This window comes from Heterodontus francisci, chromosome 40 (genome assembly GCF_036365525.1).
Source record: "Heterodontus francisci isolate sHetFra1 chromosome 40, sHetFra1.hap1, whole genome shotgun sequence".
NCBI lineage: Eukaryota > Metazoa > Chordata > Chondrichthyes > Heterodontiformes > Heterodontidae > Heterodontus > Heterodontus francisci.
Genome location: NC_090410.1, coordinates 16,722,007 through 16,736,904, shown reverse-complemented (window position 1 = coordinate 16,736,904; position 14,898 = coordinate 16,722,007). Strand labels below are relative to the sequence as shown.

Genomic DNA, 14,898 nt, shown 5'->3' with positions numbered 1-14,898 from the left:
GCACACTAAAGTAACAAAAATAAATCTATGCATGCAATATCAGAGATGTGTAGCTTAGGCTGGATAATACTTTCGTCCTTTGTTCAGAAGGATGGTATAGGAGATGGAATGTGTGCCTTCAAATACCGATCAGTTTTAGAAATAATGTAGTTGGGTGGGGGATGGGTAGCTGGGGTGGCCAAACACTTAAACCCAGGCAATCTATTTAGAGTAATTGCTCTGGGAAGCCATGCAAACTCAGTTCCTAAGTGTTTCACAAAGTCTGGAACATCTGATGGTAGATGTTATTAGACATAATTTAAACAAAAATACTGCGATATAGGTCAGCTTAATAATATTCTTGTGAATACTGTAACTTTGTGTCTTTAATATATTGCAAACTTTATTTCCAGTATTTAGGTTCTCAGTTTAGTAAGAGTCCAGGTTAGTTGCAAAAATAGTTTTTTTTTAAAGTACATATATGGACTATATTTAGCTTTATTTTATTTAGCTTATTGGTCATTTTCATACATCCTTAATTATTATTGGAGGCTTTATGAATGGAACATTCTACCCATTGAGTAGTAATTAGGTATGATGCCTGAAGTGAGACAAAACATGAACTAGATACAAGATTATATATTAATCTATTGATGGGTTCAATCAGCTGCTAAAGTAGGGTCCTATCTATGAAAAAAATCTAATTGAAGCCCTGGATAACTTCTGTGGTATTAGATGCCATAAAATATGACAAAATGCAAAATATATTTTGTGTCAAATTTAGATTAACAGAATTTAATACACAGTAATACCTTAGAATCACCACCTCCCAACACATTCACCATTACTTCCATTACAGTTTCATGCATGCCCAAAGCACGCATCAAGTTTGGATGTTGATAGAAGACTTTATTGTTCATAATGTTTCTGCAAAGCAATAGAAAACGAAAACAACCATTTGTAAAAGAAACTCCTTGTACCTTTTTTAAAAATATGTACTACGGTTGCAATTTAACTTGTGGTGTTATTTTAATTATTAGCAGTATTATAGTATATGAGCATGTCTGCATGGCAGTGGGGGGGGGGGGGGGGGGGGGAAAGAGAGTGGGGGCAATTTAGGGCGGCACAGTGGCGCAGTGGTTAGCACCGCAGCCTCACAGCTCCAGGGACCCGGGTTCGATTCCGGGTACTGCCTGTGTGGAGTTTGCAAGTTCTCCCTGTGTCTGCGTGGGTTTCCTCCGGGTGCTCCGGTTTCCTCCCACAAGCCAAAAGACTTGCAGGTTGATAGGTAAATTGGCCATTATAAATTGTCACTAGTATAGGTAGGTGGTAGGGAAATATTGGAACAGGTGGGGATGTTTGGTAGGAATATGGGATTAGTGTAGGATTAGTATAAATGGGTGGTTGATGTTCGGCACAGACTCGGTGGGCCGAAGGGCCTGTTTCAGTGCTGTATCTCTAATCTAATCTAATCTAATTGCCTGGCCGCACTGGAAGGGAGCATGGTTGCGTCGGGGGGTGGGAGTGGGTGGAGATCGTAGTGGTTAGAGATTGCTAGGTGATTTGGCAGGGAGGAAAATAGGTAAGCTTATTTGGCCTGGAGGAAAACTCCTGCTCCTCCGAAACTAATTAGGCCCCAGCTGCAGCCATATGTCCAATTCTGGGCACCACAATTTACAAATGACGTGAAGGCTTTGGGGCATGTACGGAAGAAATTTACTAGAATGGGTCCAGGGCTGAGGGATTACAGTTACCTAGGCAGACTGGAAAAGCTGTGTTGTTCTCCTTACAGCAGTGAAGACTAAGAGGAGATTTCATAGAGGTGTTTAAAATCATTAAAGGTTTAAATAGAGTAAAGTAAAGAGAAACCGTTTCCAATGACTGAAAGGTGGATAACTAGTGGGCACAGATACAAGGTGACTGGCAAAAGAACCAGAAACGACATATGGAGAAACTTTTCTACACAATGAATGGTTAGGATTTGGATGGAACTGCCTGATAGGGTGGTGGATGCAGATTCAATAGCAGCCTTCAAAAAAAGAATTGGATAAATACTTGAATGAGAAAAACATTGCTGGGATATGGGGAAAGAGCAGGACAGCGGGACTAACTGAATTAAAAGCAAAATACTGCAGATGCTGGAAATCTGAAATAAAAACAGAAAATGCTGGAAATACTGAACAGGTCTGGCAGCATTTGTGGAGAGAGAATCAGAGTTACCATTTCAGTTCTGTGATCTTTCATCAGAAGAGCAGGACAGCAGGACAAACTGGATTGTTGTTCTTCTGCGCTGTGCAATTCTATGATTCTTGCTTCCTTTTACCTGATACCCAGAAAGCCCAATAAAAATGGAGGCACACAGCCTCCTTAAAAGATTTTACTGACTTAAGTCGCCTCCTGACAGCGGTCTGATCCCCTGCCTCCTGATGTGCCTTAATTACAACTAAAAGTGGGTGGGGATTGGGGTTTGATTTGAAATATTTAAAATTTTACTTCACACTGGCCCCCAATCCACCTGTTCTTGGGGACTAAAATTATCCCTATTGTATTTTCAGACAGATATTCAAATCACCTCCTCAGGTTGAGGTTCAGAAGCAAGTTGAATTGATGCAGTTACCATTAGAGAATTAAAAGAATTCAGGGAAGCGATAGCAGAAGCACTATTATACATACTTAATAATTTAGTAGAATATGGTGTAATACCAGTGGATAGCTAACGTTATTCTATCTCTCTTCTTGAATTTTAGTATATGTCCCGACAACTATAGGCAAGTCAACTTAAAATCGGTGCTAGGGAAGATAATGGAATTCCTAAAGGAGAAAAGAAGCAACCAAAAATATAAGAACGAATAGTCAGCATGGATTTGAAAAGGGAAAGTCTCACTTGACCAACCTCACTGAATTTTTTGAAGAGATACCAAAGAGTAGACTGGGTAATGAGGTAGATGTAATATACCAAAATTTCCAAAACACTTCAACAAGGTACCACATAATAGACTAACGAATAAGGTCAGAGAATGAGGAGTCAGGAGACAATTAGTAGAATGGATTGCTGATTGACTGCAAGACAGAAACAAGAGAGTAGCTTAAAGGGTAACTGTTCAGAGTGGCAGAATGTGGGAAATGGTGTTCCATGAGGATCTGTACGGAGACCACTGTGGTTCACAATTTTTATTAACAATTTAGATTCTGGAATCAAAAACACAATTTCTATACTTGCAGATGACACCAAACTGGGAGAGATAAATACTCAGGACTACAACACAAGATATAAGAGCAGTAGAAAACCATATGGCCCATCAAGCCTGCTCCGCTATTCAATATGATCGTGGCTGATCTTAGGTTTCAACTCCACTTTCTCACACACTCGCTGTATCCCTCGATTCCCTAAGAGACCAAATTTAACAATTTACAAGAAGTCAGTAATAAAGTTTCAGAATGGATCTATAATTGGAAAATAAATTTCAATATAGATGAGTGTGAGGTATCATATTTGTTAAGAAAAATAAGGAGGTCACATATTACTTGGAAAATAAGAGCCTAAATGGGGTACAGGAGCAAAGGGATCTGGGAGCACAAATACAGAAATCACTAAAAGCAGCGATGCTCAACAAAGCCATAAAAAAAGCAAACCAAGAACTCAGGTTTATTTCTAAAGGGACAAAATTGAAGAGAGAAATTATGCTAAATTTGTATTGAACCTTGGCTAGACCACATTGGAGTATGGTGTACAGTTCTGTTTGCCACATCATAAAAAGGATATAGAGACACAGGAGAGAGTGCAAAAATGATTTAGAAGGATAATACCAGAATTGCAAGGTTATACCTATTAGAAAAGGATGAACAGGCTGGGAGCCTTTAATCACAGAATGATACATGGACTAATTGGGCCGAATGGTCTATTTCTGTGCACTATAGTCTAAGTAATTCTATGTAATTAGTTCTTAATACATACCCAATGCTCTGAATCATAAGCCTCTCTTCTTCTGGACCCATTTGGACAATGAGCAATGAGCGGATCTGCCCCAAGCATTCCAGCAAATTCACTGTGTCCTCCACAGATGTAGCATTTATGATATAGGCCTTAGGCACAGCACGGATAAGTTCACCAACACCATCATACTGTCTGTGGAGCAAGCTGAACATCAACCGCACCAGCTCAGGATTCTGGATGAAGGCTTCCTGAGCCCAATGTACCACTGTGTGCGAGATCAACTCCTGCAGTGTACCTTTAACAGAAAAGTAACACAAAGTCTCCATTAACATGACCATATAAAATGCAGACAAATGTTATCGTTTTGAAATGTCACACATAAAAAATGGCATTTTCTACAGAAATGAAAGATCTTTTCATTTCTTGGTACTTAAAAGCTCCAAAACTGCAATGTAGGCAATTTCAGGTTTGTATCTGCCTGCAGATTGTTCATACCTGCATCAGCAGTGGCAACGGCTGACCTTGTTTACAACAGCAAAGTGAGCCCTTCTCTCAAATTATTCTATGTTCCTTTCATCTGAAAAATGAGCATTTGGAGCTAAGACAGCAAATCTAAAAGAAAGTTTGGTAAAGAAACTTTGGAAATATGCAAAAATGGCAGACTACACATAAAATACTACAATATAGGGAGTAAAATGAAACTAAATATCTCTGCTTCCACTACAATATTTCAAAGATAGTGTTACGACCAGGTGAGAAGAGATCTAGGGTTCCCTTTCAGCCTTCACCTGGTCTTACCGTAAAAGGGTTTTATTTTTAAACACACTGTTTTTAGCTTCTCCTTGGTGAATCTTTGTTCCAATTATAAGGCAAAGAAACCAGCACACACAGGTTTTCTTCGGTTTAAAGAAAAGTTTGAAATTTATTAAACTTAAACTTTAATGCAGTTAATGCCTACAGATACACGACACGCCCACGCAAGCATGCATACGCGATATACACATGCAGATAGAGACAAAAAAGAGCAGAAATAAAGTGGAAAGGTTTGAGGCAATATCTGAAGAGTTTTTGTTGAGAGTTTTGGTTCTTCGAGCTCACTGTAGAGTCCTTGATTGTAGGTAGATCTTGCTTTTTGTTGGGGCCCAGTATTTTTCTTAAAACTTGTTCACTGTAGTAGACTTTTCTCTCTTGGGGTTCATGTGTCTTCAGTGGATTCAGAGGCTTGAGAGAGAGAGATGGGAGCAGACAGGAGAGATCTTCTCAGTCCAAGAGCAAACAGACACTCTCCGTTCAAACTGTTTGGACAATTCAGAAAACCCTAGGTGGCCAAGCAGGTTAATCATGTGACTACCTGGTCTGACCACGTCTTGGATTGTATCACCTTAGCAGTCTCTGGAACGTTCTTCTTACACACAATACCTGGTGATCAAGGTCCATTGTGGGTTGAATGTATCAGGGAACGGCCCTTTGTCCTTCCAATCACCATCTGTTAATATGCAAATGTCTTTTCCAGCGACAGCTGATCTGTTTAACAAGTCCTTTCTTCACTCCAGTAACAGTTTAAAATCAATGTTCATGACAAAATTGATATGCCTCATTCTTGGCAGGTGGTGGCCGAGCATGACAATAGCTTTAGCAGTTCAGGCCATTGGCTCAATAATCAGTTCACTTCTTGAGTGTATGGGGTGGAAATGCATCATGGGCAGCAAGACAAATTGGGCGCTGTGCATAAACGGGTGGACAATGCAATGTTGCGGGTTTTGCGCCACAGCCCGAGACGAATCTCTACCTCTACATCTTTTTGTATAGTTGTCCTTAGAATTTGGATGATGCTGGCAAGACTGCATACATTGCCCATCACCCATTGAGAAGGATTGGATTGTTAAGTGGCTTGCTAGGCCACTTCAGAGGGCAGTTAAGAGTTGACCTGTAGTATAGATTTAAGTCACGAGTACGTCAGACTGGATTAAGGTGGCAGGTTTCCTTTTCTGAACAGTAGTGAAGCAGCTGGATTTTTCCAACAATCTGGCAACTATCATGTTTGTTTTGTGAAGCTAGCCCACAAATTACCAGATTTCTTGAATTCAGTTTCAAATGTCATGGTGGCATTTGAACTGACTTTTTGCTGTAAGTGACCCTCTAAGAACAGACTTCAGTCTGCTTAGCCTTAACCTCCTTTTTAACCAAATCCACAACTATAGTTCATTTATTGGCCAGACAGTGGCACTAACCCTCATAGTGCAGTTTCTAGATATGACTGCTCATACAAAGTCTGGATTTTCTGCTTCAGCTGCCCATTGTAGAAACGTAAACTGGGCAACCAGTAAAAGAAAAAGTCTCAGAACTCCACCCACTTCGTTCTGCGTCCACAGTTCTGGGCAGTAGCGCCCAGCAGCATTGGAATCTTCTGAGGAAGCACGCCAATCACAGTATTTCCTGCTTTCAGTGGCATTGTGTGAAAGAATGGTCAACAGTAATATATGCTGATTGATTCTACTGCTAAGGTACCATCAACAATACCTGCAGCCTTTCCATGCTTATATAGCAGTGACTATGAGGAACTGTTTTGCAATGTCCAAATCAGCAGAAAGCAAGCTACAAAGCTCCAAGAACACTTGCAGGTACCATGCAGTATAGAGCTGGTATATTTTATTTTATTTATTTTTATTTAGAGATACAGCACTGAAACAGGCCCTTCGGCCCACCGAGTCTGTGGCGACCATCAACCACCCATTTATACTAATCCTACACTAATCCCATATTCCTACTACATCCCCACCTTCCCTATATTCCCCTACCACCTACCTAGGGGCAATTTATAATGGCCAATTTACCAATCAACCTGCAAGTCTTTGGCTGTGGGAGGAAACCGGAGCACCCGGCAAAAACCCACGCGATTCACAGGGAGAACTTGCAAACTCCGCACAGGCAGTACCCAGAATTGAACCCGTGTCGCTGGAGCTGTGAGGCTGCGGTGCTAACCACTGCACCACTGTGAAGGTAGCAGTCAATTGTAGCCTGCAACTTGGCTCCACATTGTTTACAGGCATGGCGTGGCAGAGATGACCCCACCCCACCAAAACTACTTTATATAGCGGTCATCTCCATTTCAGCATTTGTCAAATGGGGTCAGGTACTGGGTTGCTCAGTCACGTGCCTGTAAATTTGAGACTGCGTCCTGGGTGTCCTTTACTTTTTCCTGTGCACCTCCTTCAGATTTGGTAAAGGCCAATAATGAATTGAGATTCTACCCAAGTCTTTTAAAATGCTATCAGAACTTTTGTTCCCATATCTGGGACTCCTCTTTAAAAGTCCCCGACCATTTAAATTTCACCTGCACACAATTTTTCACTCTTACCAACAGTGTGCTTCCTGCATCTCTAAAAATCTGCATCTAAAATTGTAAATCAATTAATTTAAGAAAATAGGTGTAAACAACATGCTTCCATTTGGATCCATCGAGAACCATCCCAAGCCACATGGATCAATACTCTACTCCTGCTGAAAAATCTAGCTTTAGAATCATATTTTCCTTTATCCAAGAACTTATGTCTGGCATAAAACTTTGTGCAATATCTTTAAATGGGTTAAGGAAAATTGGCTAATTCTAGGGCTGGATTTTATGGGCCTCCCTGAGACCGGGGGTGGGGGGGGGGGGTGGTGGTGCCATAGAAACATGATGGGTGGTGGAGGGCCCGTTGCCGCTCCATCGCAAAGCGATTTTGCCGGGGCGGGACAGGCTGACAACGGCCTTCCTGTCCAGAGGTCCTTAAGTGGCCTATTAATGGCCATTTAAGGGTCTCTTCCAGCCGCATCTGGGATCTAACCAGCGGCGGGGGTGGGGGTGGGGGGGATCCTCTGCTACGAAGGGAGGACACCTTGTAAAACGAGGTGCACTCCCTGTGGGCTTGGAGGTTCCCTCCTCTGTGGGTAATCTGTGGCCCACGGAGGACCCATGCTGGCAAAATCTCCATGGACCACCCCCACCCTGGACTTCATGCCCAACCCCCCAACTGGAGCCTTCCGGACTGGCCCCGACAACCCCATCTCACATACCTGAGGTCCGGGGTTCCAGCGCAAGCCCTGGGTCCAAGGTCTCTGCAGTACCAGCAGTGGCCACCGTTTCCAGTGCTGCCAATACAGCTGAGCTACCACCCTCTGATTGACTGGCAGCTCTTGGAGGCAGGATCCCCGTCTTTAAAAGGACAGTGATCCCGCCGCCAGAAACTTTGCCCCTGGAATGATGGAGATTCGCGCAAGGCGGGGGGCGCGAAAAGGCCGACAAGATTCTCCCTACCTTTTCAGCCTGGCGCCAGAGCCACGCCGCCTCCACAAGATCCCGGCCCTAGTTTGTAAATGCTTCTTGGAGGAATCCAAATGGTATTCTGAAGCCACACAATCCAATCAAGAAGTATTTACTCCAGGTCAGCCCTGACTTTAGCATGTTAAATGAACAGCAAGATTTCTAAGCATCACCATTGCTGCACAGCTCATATTATATTGTGGCTTACTGTACACACATAAAAGCATTGATTGTACCTATCATAATGGGAAGATCTAAGAATCAATAACTCCCCCACCCCAACCCCAAGATTAATAAACTCTGCGAGAACCAGTATAAAAATCAAAGTAGGCAAATAATGGCAGCAGATTAAATTCCGATTGACTACATTAGTTTCGGCCCAGATACGTTTCTGAAAGATTCAATAATCACACAGACAACTTAATTTTTTATTGTTATATTTGATTTTAAAACTAAAAAGTGAAATGCTTTGGGGCATTGATGCTGTCATTTATTTTCTTACAAGTTATTCTGGCAATATCTGGACATACAGCCAACCAAATCGGAACTCAGTGATGCCATTGATTCTCTAGCCAGTGGAAATGCCCCTGGGAAGGACAGCATTACCCCTGAAATAATCAAGAGTGCCAAGCCTGCTATACTCTCAGCACTACATGAACTGCTTTGCCTGTGCTGGGACGAGGGAGCACTACCTCAGGACATGCGCGATGCCAATATCATCACCCTCTATAAAAACAAAGGTGACCGCGGTGACTGCAACAACTACCGTGGAATCTCCCTGCTCAGCATAGTGGGGAAAGTCTTTGCTCGAGTCGCTCTAAACAGGCTCCAGAAGCTGGCCGAGCGCGTCTACCCTGAGGCACAGTGTGGCTTTCGTGCAGAGAGATCAACCGTTGACATGCTGTTCTCCCTTCGTCAGATACAAGAGAAATGCCGCGAACAACAGATGCCCCTCTACATTGCTTTCATTGATCTCACCAAAGCCTTTGACCTCGTCAGCAGACGTGGTCTCTTCAGTCTACTGGAAAAGATTGGATGCCCACCAAAGCTACTAAGTATCATCACCTCATTCCACGACAATATGAAAGGCACAATTCAACATGGTGGCTCCTCATCAGATCCCTTTCCTATCCTGAGTGGCGTGAAACAGGGCTGTGTTCTCGCACCCACACTTTTTGGGATTTTCTTCTCCCTACTGCTTTGACATGCGTTCAAGTCCTCGGAAGAAGGAATTTTCCTCCACACAAGATCAGGGGGCAGGTTGTTCAACCTTGCCCATCTAAGAGCGAAATCCAAAGTACGGAAAGTCCTCATCAGGGAGCTCCTCTTTGCTGACGATGCTGCTTTAACATCTCACACTGAAGAGTGCCTGCAGAGTCTCATCGACAGGTTTGCAGCTGCTTGCAATGAATTTGGCCTAACCATCAGCCTCAAGAAAACGAACATCATGGGGCAGGACGTCAGAAATGCTCCATCCATCAATATTGGCGACCACGCTCTGGAAGTGGTTCAAGAGTTCACCTACCTGGGCTCAACTATCACCAGTAATCTGTCTCTAGATGCAAAAATCAACAAGCGCATGGGAAAGGCTTCCACTGCTATGTCCAGACTGGCCAAGAGAGTGTGGGAAAATGGCACACTGACACGGAACACAAAAGTCCGAGTGCATCAAGCCTGTGTCCTCAGTACCTTGCTCTATGGCAGCGAGGCCTGGACAACGTATGTCAGCGACGTCTCAATTCATTCCATCTTCGCTGCCTCTGGAGAATACTTGGCATCAGGTGGCAGGACCGTATCTCCAACACAGAAGTCCTCGAGGCGGCCAACATCCCCAGCTTATACACACTACTGAGTCAGCGGCGCTTGAGATGGCTTGGCCATGTGAGCCGCATGGAAGATGGCAGGATCCCCAAAGACACATTGTGCAGCGAGCTCGCCACTGGCATCAGACCCATCGGCCGTCCATGTCTCCACTTTAAAGACGTCTGCAAACGCGACATGAAATCCTGTGACATTGATCACAAGTTGTGGGAGTCAGTTGCCAGCGTTCGCCAGCGCTGGCGGACAGCCATAAAGGCGGGGCTAAAGTGTGGTGAGTCGAAGAGACTTAGCAGTTGGCAGGAAAAAAGACAGAGGCGCAAGGGAAGAGCCAACTGTGTAACAGCCCCGACAATCAAATTTTTCTGCAGCACCTGTGGAAGAGCCTGTCACTCCAAAATTGGCCTTTATAGCCACTCCAGGCGCTGCTCCACACACCACTGACCACCTCCAGGCGCTTACCCATTGTCTCTCGAGATAAGGAGGCCAAAGAACATCTTAGGCTTAAGTGAATTGCGTAAGAGATTTCCTAAATTGTCATAGATTGACTGAAGCAATGCTGAAGAAACACGTTTCAAATCCCCAATTGATCACACTGAGAAAATTCCAGCAAGTTTTATTTACAAGTTATACTTCATGTCCCTTACACCCTAATTTCATCCAGCGATATAATTTTGAAAACACTGCTGTATCAGTGACTGGTCTTTTGAAGCAATTAATTAATTTTGCAACAAAGTAAGATCAGCCTCCATCAACCTGACTCAACAATTAGGAGTGTGCTTTTGGACTGGAGAGTTTAGTTTCCATTTCAAGTCCCACATCCTGGTAAATACCTAGTTCTTGCTTGGTGACAATTTTCTATTCTTCAACTAAATGGCATCACTGAGGTAAAAATCTCAGTGTGTGTGGAAATTGGCAATTTAAATTTGGCATCTTAACTTGAGCCTGTTTTCTTTTAATTCATTCGGGTGATGAGAGGGGCGCTGGCTACTGCAGCATTTATTACTCATTCCTAAATGCCCTTGAGAAGGTGGTGGTGAGCTGCCTTCTTGAACCACTTCAGTCCTTGGGGTGTAGGTACACCCACAGTGCTGTTAGGATTTTGACCCAGCGACAGTGATGGAACAGCAATATAGCTCCAAAGTCAGGATGGTGCGTGGCTTGGAGGGGAATTTGCAGGTGGTGGTGTTCCCAAGCATCTGCTGCCCTTGTCCTTCTAGGTGGTAGAGGCTGCGGGTTTGGAAGGTGCTGTCGAAGGAGCCTTGGTGAGTTGTTGCAGTGCATCTTGTAGACGGTATACACTGCTGCCACTGTGCGTCATCGGTGAAGGGAGTGAATGTTGAAGGTGGCAGTTGGGATGCCAATCAAGCGGGCTGCTTTGTCCTGGATGGTGTGAGCTTCTTGAGTGTTGTTGATGCTGCACCCATCCAGGTAAGTGGAAAGTATTCCATTACACCCCTGACTTGTGCCTTGTATATGGCAAACAGGCTTTGGGAAGACAGGTGGCGAGTTACTTGCACAGGATTCCCAGCCTCTGACCTGCTTTTGTAGCCACAGCATTTATGTGTCTAGTCCAGTTCAGTTCCTGGTCAATGGTGACCCCCAGGATGTTGATAGTGAGGGACTCAGCAATAGTAATGCCATTGAACATCAAGGGGAGAAAGTTAGATTCTCCCTTGTTTGAGATGGTCATTGCCTGGCACTTGTGTGGCTCGAATGTTACTGGCCACTTATCAGCCCAAGCCTGGATGTCATCCAGGTCTTGCTACATATGGACACGGGCTACTTCAGTATCTGAGGAGTCTCAAATTGTGCTGAACATTGAGCAATCATCAGCAAACATCCCCATTTCTGACCTTATGTTGGAGGGAAGGTCATTGATGAAGCAGCTGAAAATGGTTGGACCTAGGACACTACCCTGAGGAACTCTGGCAAATGATGTCCTGGGACTGAGATGATTGACCTCCGACAACCACAACCATCTTCCTTTGTGGTAGGTATGACTCCAACCAGCGGAGAGTTGTCCCCCGATTCCCATTGACTCCAGTTTTGCTGCAGCTCCTTGATGCCATACTCGGTCAAATGTTGCCTTGATATCAAGGGCAGTCACTTTCACCTCACTAGAGTTCAGCTCTTTTGTCCATGTTTGGATCAAGGCTGTAATGAGGTCAGGAGCTGAGTGGCCCTGGCTGAACCCAAACAGAGCATCAGTGAGCAGGTTATTGCTGAGCATGTGCTGCTTGATAGCATTGATGATCACCCCTTCCATCACTTTGGTGATAATCGGATTAAACTGATAGGGTGGTAATTGGCCAGGTTGGATTTGTCCTGCTTCTTGTGCACAGGATATATCTGGGCAATTTTCCACGTTGCCAGGTAGGTGCCAGTGTTGTAGCTATACTGGAATAGCTGTTCCACCATTCAATTAGATCATGACTGCTCTGTATCTAAATTCTATCTTCCAGTCTTGGTTCCATAACCATCAACACATTCTCCTAACAAAGTTCTATTAATCACAATTTTCCATTGACCCCAGACTCAACAGCATTTTTTCTTTGGGAGTCTTCCTGATTTCCACTATCCATTATGTGAAGAAGTGATTTTAGACAGCACCCCCAAATGGCCTAGTTCTAATTATAAAATTCTACCCCATTGTTCTTGACTCTTCCACTAGAGGAAGTAGTTTCTCTCGATCCTACATACATTCTAATCATCATAAAAACCTTCAATGAGAACACCCCTTAATTTTCTGTATTCAAGGGAATAAAAGCCTAGACTATGCAGCCTGTTGTTATAAATTAACTCTTTTAGCCCCAGTATCCTTCTGATGAATCTGCGCCGCACCTCTCCAAGGCCAATGAATCCTTGATGTAGCTGTTGAGGCGGTGTGACGCCCAGAAATGAATGCAATACTCCAATTGGAATCTAACCTGAACTCTACATCTGTAACATAACTTCCACCCCTTTGTATTCCAGCCCTCTTGGGATACAGCTTTATCAATTATTTATTGTACCTGCCCACTAGCTTTTATTGATTTCTATACTTGGACCCCTATAATCTCTCTTCACATCCACAGTTCTTAGCTTCTCACCATTTAAAAAAGCACTGTGATATATCTTTCTTCGAACTAAAGTGAATGACCTCACATTTTCCCACACTGAACTCTGTATGGCACAGTTCTGTCCACTCATTCATTCAATGCCCCTTTGTAATTTTGTGCACTCATCTCCACTCTGCCATCTAACTTACTGTCATCCTTCATTAACACCAATACTAAATATAGTGAAAAGCTGTGTTCCCAGTACAGATCCCTGGGGGTCACCACTCGTCACATTATGCCAATTTGAGTACATACCCTTTATCCCCACTCTCTGGCGCCTGCCTAACTAATTCTCTATCCAAGATAATAGGTTGCCCCCAATGCCGGGCACTTTCATTTTTGTTAAGTCACTTATGATGCAGCACAGATGAAGGCCATTCAGCTCAATGTGGCTGTCAATTTTGCTCGGGCTCCCTGATGGCACACTCGGTCAAACGCTGCCTTGATAACAAGGGCAGTAACTCTTACCTCACCTGTGAGGGTGGGGTGCAGCTATAAAGGTCAGGTATGAGTCATGATTAACAGAGATTGTTGGTAGGTCAGTGATGGAGGTATGGTGCATTGAGCAGTCTATGAGGCTAGCAGTCCACTTGATGGGATATGACATTCGAAGGAACATTCACTGACCTTAACCACTCGTATAAGGTCAGTGAACTTCTTGCGACACTGCGTCCAGGTCCTTTGGGTTAAACCCCTGGCATTAACTGCCACAGCTACCTTGTCCCACTGCCTTCGCAAAGTTTGCATGCTACAAAGATTTAAATTAGCAGGCAGCACAAAGTTTGCACGCTGCCTATACTGGAAGCAACAGGCATGGGGTAATTCAGCATTGCAATCCCTACACCCATTTGAGCCTTCTCCAATTTTGTGGTCCAACAGTTTTAGTTAAACATTCTTTTGTTTATTATTTTAAAAATACTATTCCTGAAGCAAAATTAATTTTTTATAAGTTGCAAATATAATAATAGATCAGCTCTACATCCTCCTTTACTGTGAGTCTTACTCAACACAGAAAGTGACAATTCTGACAGCTGAAGTATGTCTGTACTATCTAGTGCCTACTTGTTAAAACATACACCAAATCAGCTTACCATAGATGGACTCCTGGCGGCTGAGCTTTTGAACTATTTTTTACTACTAGAATGTCATAAGCAGCTGCAATTTGACCTCTGTGCAGAGGGTTTTTGACATGGTATATTAGGTGAGAGATAGATTTTCTGTAACATTTTACACAGTGCAGCTATGTTAGTCCTGCTTTACAGTTCCAGCAGCTGCCAGTATTAATCATACACACAACAGCTGCGAGGACAGTAAACATAGTGGGAATGACATTCACAATACAGTCTGCAAGCTGAGATATTGGCTGGCAATGATACATCCTGTGAAGCTCTCCAACTAATGAGTTCCTTCCAGGAATTATGAACAAGGAAAGTTCTTGAAAATATACAAATTAGTTACTAATGAACAGGAGTTAACATCGTCTCCCCTAGTATTTGGCTTAGGATGAGTCATTTGATGGGCTTCATTGAGGCCATTTGCCCACTAATATAAAGCATTGTGAGTAAATTTCAAAACAGGATAGCTGGATCATAAAAATTCATGATTTAGCATAAATACAGGATAGAAATTCAAGCTGACCCAAATTTAAATAGTCATGTGAGGGTGGAATGAAGCTGACATTTTTCTGGATGGAATGTAGATTTTTTTTGTGAAATAGTAAAATTTAGAAGTGAACAAATTTTTATTTGTATATTATATATATT

At 43.3% G+C, this 14,898-nt stretch overlaps 1 protein-coding gene across 1 annotated transcript in view; it reads right to left on the bottom strand.

Moving 5' to 3' along the window:
- The window catches only part of LOC137353168 (ryanodine receptor 1-like), a 535,610-nt gene that overhangs the window by 296,819 nt on the left and 223,893 nt on the right, over nucleotides 1–14,898 (bottom strand). Inside the window, exons 40-41 of the mRNA XM_068019216.1 lie at nucleotides 3,935–4,208; nucleotides 792–906 (exon numbers count right to left, since the gene is read on the bottom strand). Of these exons, the coding sequence (XP_067875317.1) occupies nucleotides 792–906; nucleotides 3,935–4,208 (389 nt within the window). The remainder of the gene's footprint in view (nucleotides 1–791; nucleotides 907–3,934; nucleotides 4,209–14,898) is intronic.